A 13,835-nucleotide genomic window follows, 5' to 3' on the forward strand; every position below is an offset into this window, starting at 1 on the left:
TGATCATGGGGAAGATCTCTCTTCCTGACAAAAACAAAGCCTCTCCCTTCCTTCCTGCTTAGGATGTTCATTGTACGAAGATGTGATGTCGGAGGCAGCAATTTTGTGCCCATGAAGAACAGGTGAGGAGAACAGTAGAAAAGTAAATCTATTTGCTCATTGTCATCCTAAGAAAATCCTGGAAACACCTACCTTCACAATACTTGTAAGAAAAACGCCTATAAAATCGAGAAACTCTATTAATGGTAGCTGATTATGTCCCACTTGGTGAACAAGTATCAGATGGGACTTTCCTTGAGGATCCTCCATAGCACCCATTCCTTGAATTTTTCCATAAAATCAAAATAGGATAGTCTTTGAGGCAGAGAACGTATTCGCAGTTGGCCTTTCCTCAAGCTAAATTAAGGGGAAGAACGGTCTCCCACCTCCTTTGACAACCTTTTAAGAATCAATTGGTAAGACCCGGTAATTATTATCACATTCGTGTGAAGACCCCCTCTCATAAGTCATCACTAACTTGGGAATGTATTTGTTCCTGGTTGATTAATTTCCAATTCTCACAGCTCTCACCATATTCCAGACTTTGATTTAGTTCAGAACAATACGGTTCAACCAGTTTAACACAAATTAACCTAATAATTGATAAATATCTTAGTTTACCCCAGTCCGGTAGGCCTAAAAATAAGTATCTGTGGCTTGAATAAGTCCCAGTCTTAATTCAATATACTTAACTACATCAAGGTCCCTTCATTATTGAATTGCTTTCATTAGTAAGAGATTCAGCGTCATGGTTTACAGTGGCTGTTGGAGAGATTGCAAATAGCACTATTGATTCACTTAAACACATACAATTCTTTAAACAGTGCCCAGTCTTTCCCCCTCTCTGGCAATGATAACTGGGATCTTTTAGGGTAAATTCAATGTCTTTTTGAATGCTGTGATGACCTGGATTCAAGGGGGGGGGGGGGCAAACTTAGCTAGTAAAATTACATCCACTGAGGGCCGGTTGGCCGTACTGGGAAGGGATGCTAACCACATATACTCCAACCCAGGATGGGGTATAGGAAGCCAATTATAGTCTAATTTGTTCCAACTGTGTGGTACATGGGGAACTGTTTTCCACAAGAGGAAGTAAACCCATATTTCAGTCAGGTTCTTGCACATCTGGCTGGGTGATATGAGGTCCTCCAACGATGAACAATGGCAGCCAACTGTTAGAAGCAGGGTGATTAAGGAAACCATTCTGGAAAAAGAAGTATCAACTGGAATCCTATTTGGATATTTGGTTCCTAAGTCCATGTTTCATGTTGCTTTAGAGTTGGCATTCGTATTTCTCCCCTTTATAGCTTGCCTCCAGGATAATTAATCTACACATAGTCTTCCCCACTCCCCATCACCATGTGATGAGATGGGCCATATTAGCAAAAACCTTTTTTCTTGTTTTCTTCCTAAGTTTGAACAAAGAACAAATAGGGGCTCTCACTGAAGGTGAATTGCCAATAATCCCAATCACTTAAAAAAAAAATTTTTTTTTTCCCTTCAGGGCGCCTGGGTGGCTCAGTTGGTTAAGCATCTGACTCTTGATTTTGGCTCAGGTCATGATCTCATGATTGAGATCAAGACCCACATCAGACCCTGGGCTTACAGCGTGGAGCCTGCTTTGGATTCTTTGTCTCCCTCTCTCTCTGCCCCTTCTCCACTTGTGCTCTCTCTCTCTCAAAATAAATAAACAATAAAAAAATTCTTGTCCTGGGGCGCCTAGGTGGCTCAGTCGGTTGAGCATCCAACTCTTGATTTCAGCTCAGGTCATGATCTCACAGCTTGTGAGTTTGAGGCCCACATCAAGGTCCACACTGACAGTGTGGAGCCTGCTTGGGATTCTCAGTCTCCCTCTCTTTCTTCCCCTCCCCCGTTCGTTCTCTATCACTTTCAAAATAAATAAGCAGTAAAAAAAATCTTGTCCCTTCAGTGATAAGGCCAAATACACTGAGGTTGAGTCAGTTTATTAATGGTATCTTTCTATAATCTCACACCGTCCTTAGGCTTATCCACCAGAGAGGCAAGTTATAAAAAGGCCAACATCTGAGTGTCAGTGATAGGCCTGAGCTGGAATTTTAGATGCCCCTTTCAGTGTGAGATGAAACCGTTTCCAGGTCATCAGTCTAGCGAAGGTTCTGTTTCCTGTATGGACCTACATTAAGCCAATTTTGTCATTTGCCAAAAATTTTGATGCTGAACAACATATGCCTGCAGACAATTTAGACTGTATCAACATAAGGCAGCTTTTGTGAAGGCTGTTATAAGTCAACTTTGAGCCTGTCATGGACTGAATGCTTATGCCCACCCCCCACTCAAGTTCATGTTGAAATCCTAATCTCCAATGTGATGGTTTTAGGAGTTCATGAGGGTGAATTCTCCATGAATGGGATTAGTGCCCTTATAAAAGAGACTCGAGACACATCTTTTGTCCTTCTGCCATGTGAGGACACAGCAAGAAAATGGCCGCCTATGAACCAGGAAGTGAGTCCTCACCAGACACCGAATCTGCTGGTAGGTTACTCTTGCTCATTGTGTAAGCCATCCAGTCTGCAGTGTTTTTGTTATAGCAGCCTGAACATACAAAGATGGTGCCTTTCTTAGGCACTTTCGATACTGCATCTCACAATGGATCCAGGGATCCATATAGATCTATCTTGGTCCAGCTCTTCACAACTAATGGTTTCTTAGTGCTCACGATGTTCCTGCCTGGCTGGTAGGAATTCCACTTGGGTTCGTGGCCCCGTATGGGCTCTGTAACACCACCAAAGCGTCTCTGAACGGTTTTTTTTAACCTAAATATGCCAAAAAAATTTTTTTAACCAAAATATAAGTTTGTTTCTATTTTCCTGCCTCAAGATAAGTTACTCACCTGAGTCCTGGTTCTACATCAGTGCTGCATAACTGATGGTTCCCCAGGGTAATGCTGCAACCCAAGAGAACTAATGCTGCTGATTCCAGTTTAACTCGTTTTAACCTAGTCTCCATCACCTAAACATTTTTATTTTAATTTAGCGTCTTCTGACTAATTTGAATGTCTCATGAACACAAGTCCACATTTTTAGTTTCATTTAAAGCCAGAAACTTTAGTTTTCCTTTTATTAAAAAAATACACCTGGAGTCGGTCCAGGAAAAACAGAAAACAATATCCCCTAAACAGTAGTCCTCCCAACTTCTCATGTGGACAGAGAAGCCATAACTGGGACACTCATACACAGGTAGAAGCTGCACCAAATGGGGAAGCTGTGGTGACTGGGTGTCCAATTTCTTGGGAACACATCTTAGAATTGGCTGTGCTATACACAGGTCTAGATGATACAGGCTATCAGCAACATCTAACATCTATCCACCAGATTATGAAAAGAGATTTCAACTCCTTCTATTGCAGTGCAACATAAATACAAAAGCAGAGTGTGCACCTAGTATTGATGGTGGAATCCCTATGCAATTAGCAGAGAATAGTACTATCAGAGAGTACAGATAAACAGCTTTGGTATTTCATCAGAACTATATCCTTTGGTTTTTCTATAGGTTTCTTTTTTAACCGAATCCTCATCACCAAAATTGCAGCATATTCCACTCATGATCACATTGACATATTATTATCTTACATTGTATGGTGACAGGTGGCGACTATGCTTATACTTATCATGAGTACTGGGTGATGTATATAATTGTCTAATCAGTATGCTGTACACGTGAAATACCGTAACACTGTATGTTAATTGTTATACTTCAATTGTAAAAATTATCAATTTACACTATTGGCATGTCCTTAAGGTTTTTAAAAAGTACAGAAAAATCAAGTACTTATACCCATAGAAAGTTCCAGCCTGACACGAAATGTTCCATAGGAATAGTGTGGTCTTTGTCTGTTCAGAAAGCAAGTAATGGTGGAGAAAGACAAGAATAAGAGCTTATGGTCAGAAGATTCACCAACCTTGTCCAATCTGCAGCAAACCAAAGGCATAGATATCAACAATCCAGACCTGAGCAAACACTCATAGAACACCAAGCAAGAAAAAGGAACAACATCCAAGCAAATATCCAAGTTTCAAGAAGCCGACCCAACATCTAAATTCGAGGTATTCTCCCTGAAGAAGAGAGGAAGTGAACGTGAAGGCTGTCATGATCTCAGAACGAACACTCAGTAGAAAATAAAAAAGATGTTAGTTAAAGAGACCAGACAGGTGACATCAGTACGGAAAGGTTTATCAATCGCTAACCTATTTCCATGTAAATACCATCCTCAATAGATCACAAATAATTACCACATTGGCCAAAAGACAGAAAATCCAACTTTACTGTTCCAACACGAAGACCCATTTTGGCAAAGGCCCAAAATGATATTTTAAAATGTAACAATACTATTTACTGCAAAGTCTATACAATTCACTGATTTAGTTACACCTCAAATTAATCCAAAGGATTAAATTATCCTACATAGGAAAAACTGCTTATGACACCAACTCGTTTCTCCTTTCACAAAAAGAGTTTTAGAGAGCTTTTGAATATCTACTGGCTGCAACCAAAGTTACTTAATATTAGCTTGGTTTCATAAACTCTCGCCTTTTTTCATGACCAGCATCTGAACCCTCTTTTTTTTATGTGACAAAGTTTTCACTGGAAAATGATCATCACCCAGAGATCCCAGACTTGGAATTGGATGTAATGACGTGAAGCTCTAGGTTATCCCTATATGGGGAAGAGAGTGAGCATGTTTTTGATTTTAAGAGAGATAGTTGTATTATGTTACATAAGAGGTTGTATATACATATTTAAGTCAAAGTACAGAAAGTGAAGAAAATGTTGCCTTATGGGCTACGTAGAAGAGAGGTCTATACAGGAAACTTTTCCAGCTGCTGCTTAGCAAATGAATAAAATTCTATGAATGACAAATTGGCTACTTAGTTCTTATAAACGGAATGTCGAGCCCACCCACCATTACAGACTTTCCAGGAAACATGAGACCTAGTGACCTTGACCTCTCAACCTATCACATAGCTCAGATGCAGGCACAGCTTGGGATCCACCAGACTGAGGCACTTGCCTCAGATTTGGAATTAGAACAAATCAATGCAGTTATATTAAGAAAAATTAATATATCTTAAGGAAATTCGGGAACAGCAAGGAAATCTCATAGACCCTACAGCATCATTCTGCCAATCATTTCCGTGTATAAAGCCCTGAACGCAATCTTACTGCTTCTTGCCAATTCTTGAACCCACCTAATATCCTTTTCTCAATCAATTAGCTAGAGTTAGCTCATGTGCTTCCCAACTAAGAACCCAGGCTGCTATAATTTGTAAAGAGTAATGCGCTAATTACTGACATGAGCCACTGAGTCTCCAACAGTGAAACAGTCCATGTGCAACCCCCATCAACAAACTGGAAAAATACTAATTTTTCAAGAGAAAGCTCTGAAGGCATAGGTAAGGTTAACTGGTCAAGTAGGTTAAGTAAGACATACAGAATAGACAATATTGATGGAGTTCAAAATCCAGAAGGAATTTAAAAATACAAAAGCATATCTGAAAACAGTACTTAAAAATCTGGATTTCCCCTCTCCTGGCTGCAATCTCTCAAAAAGCCATCAATAAAACACATTTATCTTTTCGAGCCTAGGAGTAAGCTGAAACATCAAACTACAAAATAAGATGGGAAACGTGCAAAAGCAGTAAATACAGAGGAGGAGGAGTGTGGGAGGACACATGATTGTAGTTAACACTGCTATAGGGTATATTTGAAAGTTGTTAGAGAAGTCAATCTTAAGAGTTCTCATCAGCAGGAACAAAACAAAACACGGTTTTGTATCTATATGAGATGATGAATGTTACCTGTGATAATCATTTCACAACATATGGAAATCAAGTTATGCTGTATCCCTTAAACCTACACAGTGCTATATGTCAATTATATCTCAATAACGCTGGGGAAAAGTGAAAAACTGGTTCTAGGAGAGTATTTCCTAACATCTAGGTAGTTAAACATTTTGGTCACTTTTCATTTATTTCTAATTTTACTGGAGTATGGTGAAAGACACTTGGTGTATAAAGTCTCTATAAATTCTTCTCCGGCAAAGTACAGCTTCATCTTTGTGAATTTTCCGCAAAACTTTATGCATACATCATTATACATGTGACATATGCATATATATACGACACACATCATTATATATATAAATGCCACACATATGCCATTAAAATCAAGCTACTGATTCCCTTTTAACCAGAAATTTTAGGTTCAGAAGTTTAATTACATATTTTTGGCCTGTTGTCACATGCAGTTAACTTATTTTTGGTTGACTACCTTTAAATTAAAAGAATACCTTTCCTACAAAGGAAATTATTGAGTAAATTATATAATTTAATATTTTTATTTATTAGTTGACTATCTTACTTCAGTATACTTGGCAAATGTAAATCACCACCCAGGAACTGATATAACCTTATGACTTGGTGCACAAAGACGACTTACATATTCAAACTGGCCCAAAACACACACACACACACACACACACACTCTCTCTCTCTCTCTCTCTCTCTCTCTCCAAAATTTTTGCAGTTTTAAAAATTTCACTTTCAATGAAATATTTTCAATGTTTACTGAAGAGATTACTTTCCAGTAAATCACCTTCCAAACTTGAAATATTCAGAGCCCTCATTCTGAGACCCACTGGCTTTACTCATTTGTACAATCATGGCTTCTTGCCTTCAAAGGAAGATTCAACATGCCCAGTGAAAACAATCCTTGGGGCGCCTGGCTGGCTCAATCGGTAGAGCATACAACTCTTGATGTCAGGGTCATGAGTTTGAGTCCCACGTTGGGTGTAAAGATTACTTTAAATGTATGTGTATTTTTTTGGGGGGGGGGCGCCTGGGTGGCTCAGTCGGTTGAGCGTCCGACTTCGGCTCAGGTCACGATCTCGCGGTCCGTGAGTTCGAGCCCCGCGTCAGGCTCTGGGCTGATGGCTCAGAGCCTGGAGCCTGCTTCCGATTCTGTGTCTCCCTCTCTCTCTGCCCCTCCCCCGTTCATGCTCTGTCTCTCTCTGTCTCAAAAATAAATAAATGTTAAAAAAAAATTTAAAAAAATAAATGTATGTGTATTTTTTAAAAAGAAAGAAAATTATCCTAGCACAGGCATTAGTTTCATCTATAATTTGGGAGGAAGCCTATTCAGGTCCTGTTGCTAAATTAGGGTATTTCACAATTTTATGTTGTCCCCAAAAGGCAATGGGCGGAAAACACCTGCTATTCCTCTGTGCATTCATTGACTGAAGATCTTTCAGGGTGTGCGTGAAGCCAGTTTTCTAGCCATAAACAACCGTTCCCCAGAACTTGTCATTGCTATGTGTGCTGTACTCTGGCTTAATCTTCACAGAGATGGCTCCACTTAGCATCATCGCATGGGGACAGAATTTTATTAAGGGCAACCACTATCAGATGTCACTTATGGTTTCTCCTTTTTTCCTCCAGGGAATTCACATCTATTCTCTGGTCTCCCATTTCAACTCTCAGCTTCTTCTTTTTTTTTTTTTTTTTAGTGTTTATTTATTGAGAGAGACAGAACAAGCAGGGGAAGGGCAGAGAGGGAAACAGCATCTCAAGCAGGCACAATGCTCAGCACAGAGCCTGAAGTGGGGCTTGATCTCACAAATAGGAGATCATGACCCGGCCAAGGTCAAAAGATGCTTAACTGAGCACTCAGGTGCCCCTCTCTGCTTACTTTTTATTAACTCTCTAGGATCAGAGGCGTCAGGTCCATGATAATCCATAGGATTAGAATTCAAGATTTAGTGGCAAAGGCCAGAAAGACATGTGAACCACATCTTACAATCCAACCAATAGCTACAAATCTTGCCTAAAATCACTCTTGCAAACATAATTTAGGTGATGAGCACTTAGCCTGATAGTGCCCTCCCACTCATAAGATTTTCATATTAGGGAATACATCCCAGAGGAAAGAAGACAAGACTGCATGGCGGGGGGAGAGGGGAGAGGTAGGACCCTTAAAATAGAGCTCCTTTATACTGCTTTGGAAATATTTTTTAAAATGCCCTTTGCACAGCCTGTGTATTCTCCATCCCTCATACAGAACCCCTTCTGGCCTAAATTTCCAGTATCCCATTGCCAGGGAAACATTTAATTTTCAATGAGGAAAATCTCTGGGAATCTAAATTCTAAGGAGTGACCTGCTCAAGCTAATCCAAATGGAAATCTCAGAACCCTGTGGGATCTCTATTTAGCCACCTAGTCTTTCCTAAATGGTCAAAGATGGAAATCTTTGGTTTACTTTTTGTTTTTAATTTTTACTCCTCGTATTACTTAGTATAGTAAAATAGCACACATTCCAAAAAAGAAGAAAACTAGGCATAAACCTAAAAATCAGATACACCCAGAATCCCTTTCAATTCTGATCCACACACACATATCACAATGGTTATTTTGTTTGAAATTAATGTTTGATTCTCTTGGCCTGCATTTTTTTCACTTCATATCATAGTCATATCCTATTTTTAAAGAAATCTTCACATATAATAGAAAGCACTGCATAAAATAGATTACAAAGTAGCTACCGGGGAAATCGTGTCATAAAATGATACTGAAATATCGTTTTCCAGCCTAGCTTCTAATACTATAGCAGTTTTCCAATCTACTCAACAACAAGCCCACCAGTGTGTGCATTCTCATTTACTCTTTATTGTTAAAGAGGTCTACTTCACTCACAATCACTCCATAGCAAGTGGTAATTTTCTCAGATTCAAGTTGGAGTGTTTTCTGCAAGGAAAAGTGCCAATATTTGTTACTTATGTGACAATGTGTCATAAATGCCAAGTTTGATTTTTAATATGGAATTGCTAAGTAAAATATATGATTCATTGTTCTTTCTTCTCTAGAATGAATTTCCAGATACACGACAGAAGGCTGACTGCAAGCTAGGAAGGAAGGAAAGAAGGAAAGAAAGAAAGAAAGAAAGAAAGAAAGAAAGAAAGAAAGAAAAAGAAATTGAAGAGAACGAGGAAAAGAAAGAGAAAGAGAGGAAGAGAAAGAGGGAGGGAGGAAGAAATGCAAGAAAAAGGAAAAGGAAAGGAAAAAGAAATATACTCTGGCTAAAAGATTTCCAAACTCGTTACATTCATTCATAGGGTTTCTCCTCAGTATGAGTTGCCTGATGCCTAATAAGTTTAGAACTATTAATGAAAGCTTTCCCACACTGATTACACGTAAAGGGCTTTTCTCCAGTATGAGTTCTTTGATGTACAATGAGTCGAGCACTCAAGCTGAATGTTTTTCCACACTGATTACATTCATAGGGTTTCTCCCCAGTATGAGTTCTTTGATGTTGAGTAAGGCATGAACTCTGCCTGAAGGACTTCCCACACTGACTGCATTCATAGGGCTTTTCTCCAGTATGAGTTCTCTGATGTACAACAAGAACGTAACTCTGACTAAAAGACTTCCCACACTGATTACATTCGTAGGGTTTTTCTCCAGTATGAGTTCTCTGATGCATGACAAGGTGAGAGCTGCGGTTGAAAGATTTTCCACACTCATTACATTCATAGGGTTTCTCCCCAGTGTGAGTTCTTTGATGTGCAACAAGCTGAGAGCTCCAGCTGAAGGATTTCCCACACTGATTACATTCAAAGGGTTTTTCTCCTGTGTGAGTTCTCTGATGGGCAACAAGTTTGTAACTCTGACTAAAGGACTTTCCACATTGATTGCATTCATAGGGTTTCTCGCCAGTATGAATTCTTTGATGTGCAATAAGTTTATAGCTCTGGATGAACGACTTCCCACACTGACTGCATTCATAGGGCTTCTCTCCAGTGTGAGTTCTTTGATGTGCAATAAGTTTGTAGCTCTGCCTGAAGGACTTCCCACATTGATTGCATTCATAAGGCTTCTCTCCAGTATGAGTTCTCTGATGCACAACAAGAACATAGCTCTGGCTAAAAGACTTCCCACACTGATTACATCTGTAAGGTTTCTCTCCAGTATGAGTTCTCTGGTGAGAAACAAGGTGAGAGCTCCGGCTAAAGGATTTCCCACACTCGTTACATTCATAAGGTTTCTCCCCTGTGTGAGTTCTCTGATGTGCAACAAGATGAGAGCTCCAGCTGAAGGATTTCCCACACTGATTACATTCAAAGGGTTTCTCTTCAGAATTTCTCATGTTTTGAGCAATGGATGAACTCTGGGAGGTTTTACTACAGTTATATTGACTCTCTTCAACAGGGATTCTCTGTTGTTCATTATGGGATATACTGTGGTTCAAAACTTGCCCACATTCCTCAAAGTCAAAGGATCTTCCTCTGGCATGTATTTTCTCATGTATATTTAAGGGTACATCATTGCTAAAAGATTGAATACTGTCACTAAATCCACAGGATTTAGCCTCTGTTTGAGTTCTTGTAAACTGAATAAGGTGAATGTTCTGGTGGGGGTTTCCACATTCATTACTGTCACAGAGTTTCTCACTGTCATGAATCATCTGATGACTGTTAACAATAGGATTATAATGCAATTTTTTTACATGTGAGGCATGTTTATGAAAATGGTTTCTTATGGATATCATCTGGGGTGAAAGAAGACTGGGATTCAGACCACTCTTCTCCTCAAGTTCATCATTTTTACAGACTCTCTCGTAAGTAATAGCTTTCCTGTGAGTAAAGGCCATTTCTTTCAAAAGTCTCTCTTGTTTTTCCTGTTGCTTCTCCAACTGGTCCTTACAATCCCGAACTTCTTCACATGAAGCTAACCAAGGATCATCTCTTGTCAACCTTTCTAACTTCACTCCGTGGAATGGTTCGTCATCAAAAATGTTCTGCTTTGATATTGATTCTCTTCTTCCAAGTGCAGTTGCCAAGTCTAGAAGAGAGCAAAATAAACATCCTAGCCAAAAAATGTTAGAGTTGGAATATTGGGAAAAAGCTGACAAGAAAGTATGCAAAATATAGGTGGATTTTTTTCAGCTATGGACCTATAACCTGGATTAAGAAAAGAGAAGGGTGGGAAGAAGCAGCAAGCAAAGAACTACCACAGCCCATTGAGAACTACCAGTAGCCCATTAAAACCACTGGGGCGCCTGGGTGGCCCAGTTGGTTAAGCGTCTGACTTTGGCTCAGGTCATGATCACACAGTTCATGAGTTTGAGCCCTGCATCGGGCTCTGTGCAGACAGTTTGGAGTCTGGAGCCTGCTTCAGATTCTATGCCTCTTCTCTCCACTCTTCTGCCTGTGCTATGTGTCAAACATAAATAAACATTAAAAAAACCCAAAAAACTATTTAATCCCAGTGTTGCTGAATAAAAAATATTTTAAATGCCAAATATCTCCATATTCCAAAGTAAGATCACCCATATAGAACCTACAAAATAACAAACAATTGTGCAAACCTTAGCAAAAAAACAGAGTCCTTTCTACCCTCTTTAGTGCTAGACACATGCTCACTGAAGTACAGGATAGTATCTACGCTGCTGGAGGCATGAAACGTGCTAGAATAGTCTGTGTCAGTAGGACATGGGCAAACTACTTTGTGAATCAGGAAAAGAAGTGAGAGCACTGTTATCCCAGGTTCCCTAAATGCTTTAGAAGCAATTATTACGGCCTGATGGATTCCTGGGGTTCCAAGTGAGAGAGAATGGAGATCACCCCAGAAGCGGAAGCCTGTGTGGTTACTAGGTCAAGCAACGGAGAGTACCCCTGGAAAAAGTGGCAATGTATACAGTCTAATAGGAGTGGGAAATGGAGACACGTGGCATGCCCGATGGGGATTTTTGAAACAAATCTCCAATATAGGTACTGACTCCTAAGTGTCGGTTTCTCACCTGGATATGTATGTTAGGAAATGTTTGTATTCATCTCCTGGCTCCCATGAGGAGACTGCATCTGGTTTGAAAAGCGGATGGGGAACTAAACAGGATTTGGGGTGTCTGGGGCTGGGGACAAAAGAAAATCACTGCAGAATTTGGTCCCAGTCTTTGGCCTTTAGGAACCATGAAGACTGAACAAGCTCAAACCTGAGAAGCTGTACCTTTGCTACCCTATGCATTAAAACTGAATCTTCCCTGGGGAATAAAAAGCACAAATACAGTCTATGTGTGGTCAAAATCATTCTGGCCTCCGAACTCCATAGTTTTGAATCAATGGAAATCATTTCAATACACAAACTTCATTAAAGGGGACTGTATTCTTACCCCAAGAGACCAGGTCCCTGTGGTTCTCTAGGTCCACATCTCTGTCCAGGGTCCTCTGAACAGGGTTCAAAGTGCCTTCTTCCTTCTGAGTGAAGTCCACAGTCACAATTTTGAAGTTCTCTCCTTCCTAAAACAGGACACACATTCCTGCTCAGCTGGGCATCATTTCCTTCCAATGTTCATAAAGGAGGAAAAGATTGACAAAGGGAAGAAGGAAAACTTGATGGCCTGGAAATTGTCCTGAGACTGTCAGTGTCCAAAGGATTCTAGTCAAGGTGTACAGGTGCCTTTTAGGGAAACCCCTTTGGGTTTTGGATGCTGGATCTGTTGATACAACCCCAAAGAGGAACAACGGATAAAAACAGATATAAATTGTTTTCTCTCTTGTTCACCTTGAACAAAATGCTTATTCTGATTTTTGCACTGGTGAATATAGAATTGCCAGTAACGAATTCTCTCCAAATTCCCCAAATGGAACAAAACAGAGTCAGCATACTTTTTCTGTCAAAGGTGAGAGAGTAAACATTTTAGGCTTTGTAAGCCATACAGTCTTTATCACAACCACTCAGCCCTCCTCCAGCAAGAAAGCAGGCACAAAAAATATATAAACAAATGGGCGTGACTGTATTATAATAAAGTTTTACTTACAAAAGCAGGCGGTGGGCCAGATTTGGAAGAAATGGGTTTTCTCATCTATTAAGAGCACAGGTCTGCATTTTAAAAACATATATCTAATCTGACCAACGCCTTCTAAGCTGAGTTTATCCCATTTTTTTTTTAAGTTTATTTATTTATTTAGAGGGGGGGATGGGCAGAGAGAGAAGGACAGAGAGAACCTCAAGCTGTGCACTGTCAGCACGGAGCCTGAAGCAGGGCTGGATCCCATGACCCTGGGATCATGACCTGAGCCAAAATCAAGAGTCGGACTCTTGACTGACTGACCCACCCACGTGCCCCATCCCACTTCTATTTATTAGGCTTAATCATTCCCAACTCATAGGGTTGTTCAGTAAATTAACTGTGATGATATATGAAAAGCTACTGACAGTTTACCGAACAAAAAAGAAAACGGCTGGAAAATTATTAAGGTCATCAGGTTTGAGAACTCTAAAAAAAATTAAGTGACAGCCAATGTGACTGTTACCCTGAGCTCTCAGTCCTCCGACGACAGTTCTATTTTATCCACACTCAGAGCTGCAACGTAGAGCCTTTAAGAGACAGACGTGCTGTCGTTACTGTCATGGAGAGGGGGGCTTGGATTGCCTCCTCTAAGCAAGAAAGGACCCATTTCCAAGCCTACTGGGCAGGAATTTTGATCCAATAAAGTGCTGAGGGTGATCTGTATTTAGCCAAAGGCAGCAAAACCCAGGAAAGTGGAACGCCACTTGCCGCTAAAGGACTTTCTAGATAGACCTGGTATCCTTAAGCTGTGTTCGTGAATAGGACACACGGTCCCCGGAAGCCCGTGAAACTCCACGCAAAATGCTGCTGCACCTGCATTTTTCTAAGTCAGGACCTGTAAGTTTCACCAAAATCTCAGAGGGGTTCATAATTAACCCAAAACGGCGTTCAGAAATATCATTCGCACACTGCCACCTGTG

At 40.2% G+C, this 13,835-nt stretch overlaps 1 protein-coding gene across 9 annotated transcripts in view; it reads right to left on the reverse strand.

Moving 5' to 3' along the window:
• Window positions 1-13,835, reverse strand: part of ZNF180 (zinc finger protein 180) — a 39,059-nt gene that overhangs the window by 11,895 nt on the left and 13,329 nt on the right. For 4 of the 9 annotated variants that reach the window (XM_047834613.1, XM_047834611.1, XM_047834614.1 and 1 more), the window contains 2 exons: window positions 12,235-12,361; window positions 7,066-10,907 (listed from right to left, as the gene is read on the reverse strand). The exons of 1 other annotated variant lie outside the window; for it this stretch is intronic. In XM_047834613.1, the coding sequence (XP_047690569.1) occupies window positions 9,172-10,907; window positions 12,235-12,361 (1,863 nt within the window). In that variant the 3' untranslated portion in view covers window positions 7,066-9,171. Of the gene's footprint in view, window positions 1-7,065; window positions 10,908-12,123; window positions 12,362-13,835 lie in introns of those variants that run through there. 4 more of the 9 variants (XR_007147241.1, XM_047834615.1, XR_007147242.1 and 1 more) reach the window with 3 other exon arrangements.

The sequence above is a fragment of the Prionailurus viverrinus genome, chromosome E2, assembly GCF_022837055.1.
Source record: "Prionailurus viverrinus isolate Anna chromosome E2, UM_Priviv_1.0, whole genome shotgun sequence".
Taxonomy (NCBI): Eukaryota; Metazoa; Chordata; class Mammalia; order Carnivora; family Felidae; genus Prionailurus; species Prionailurus viverrinus.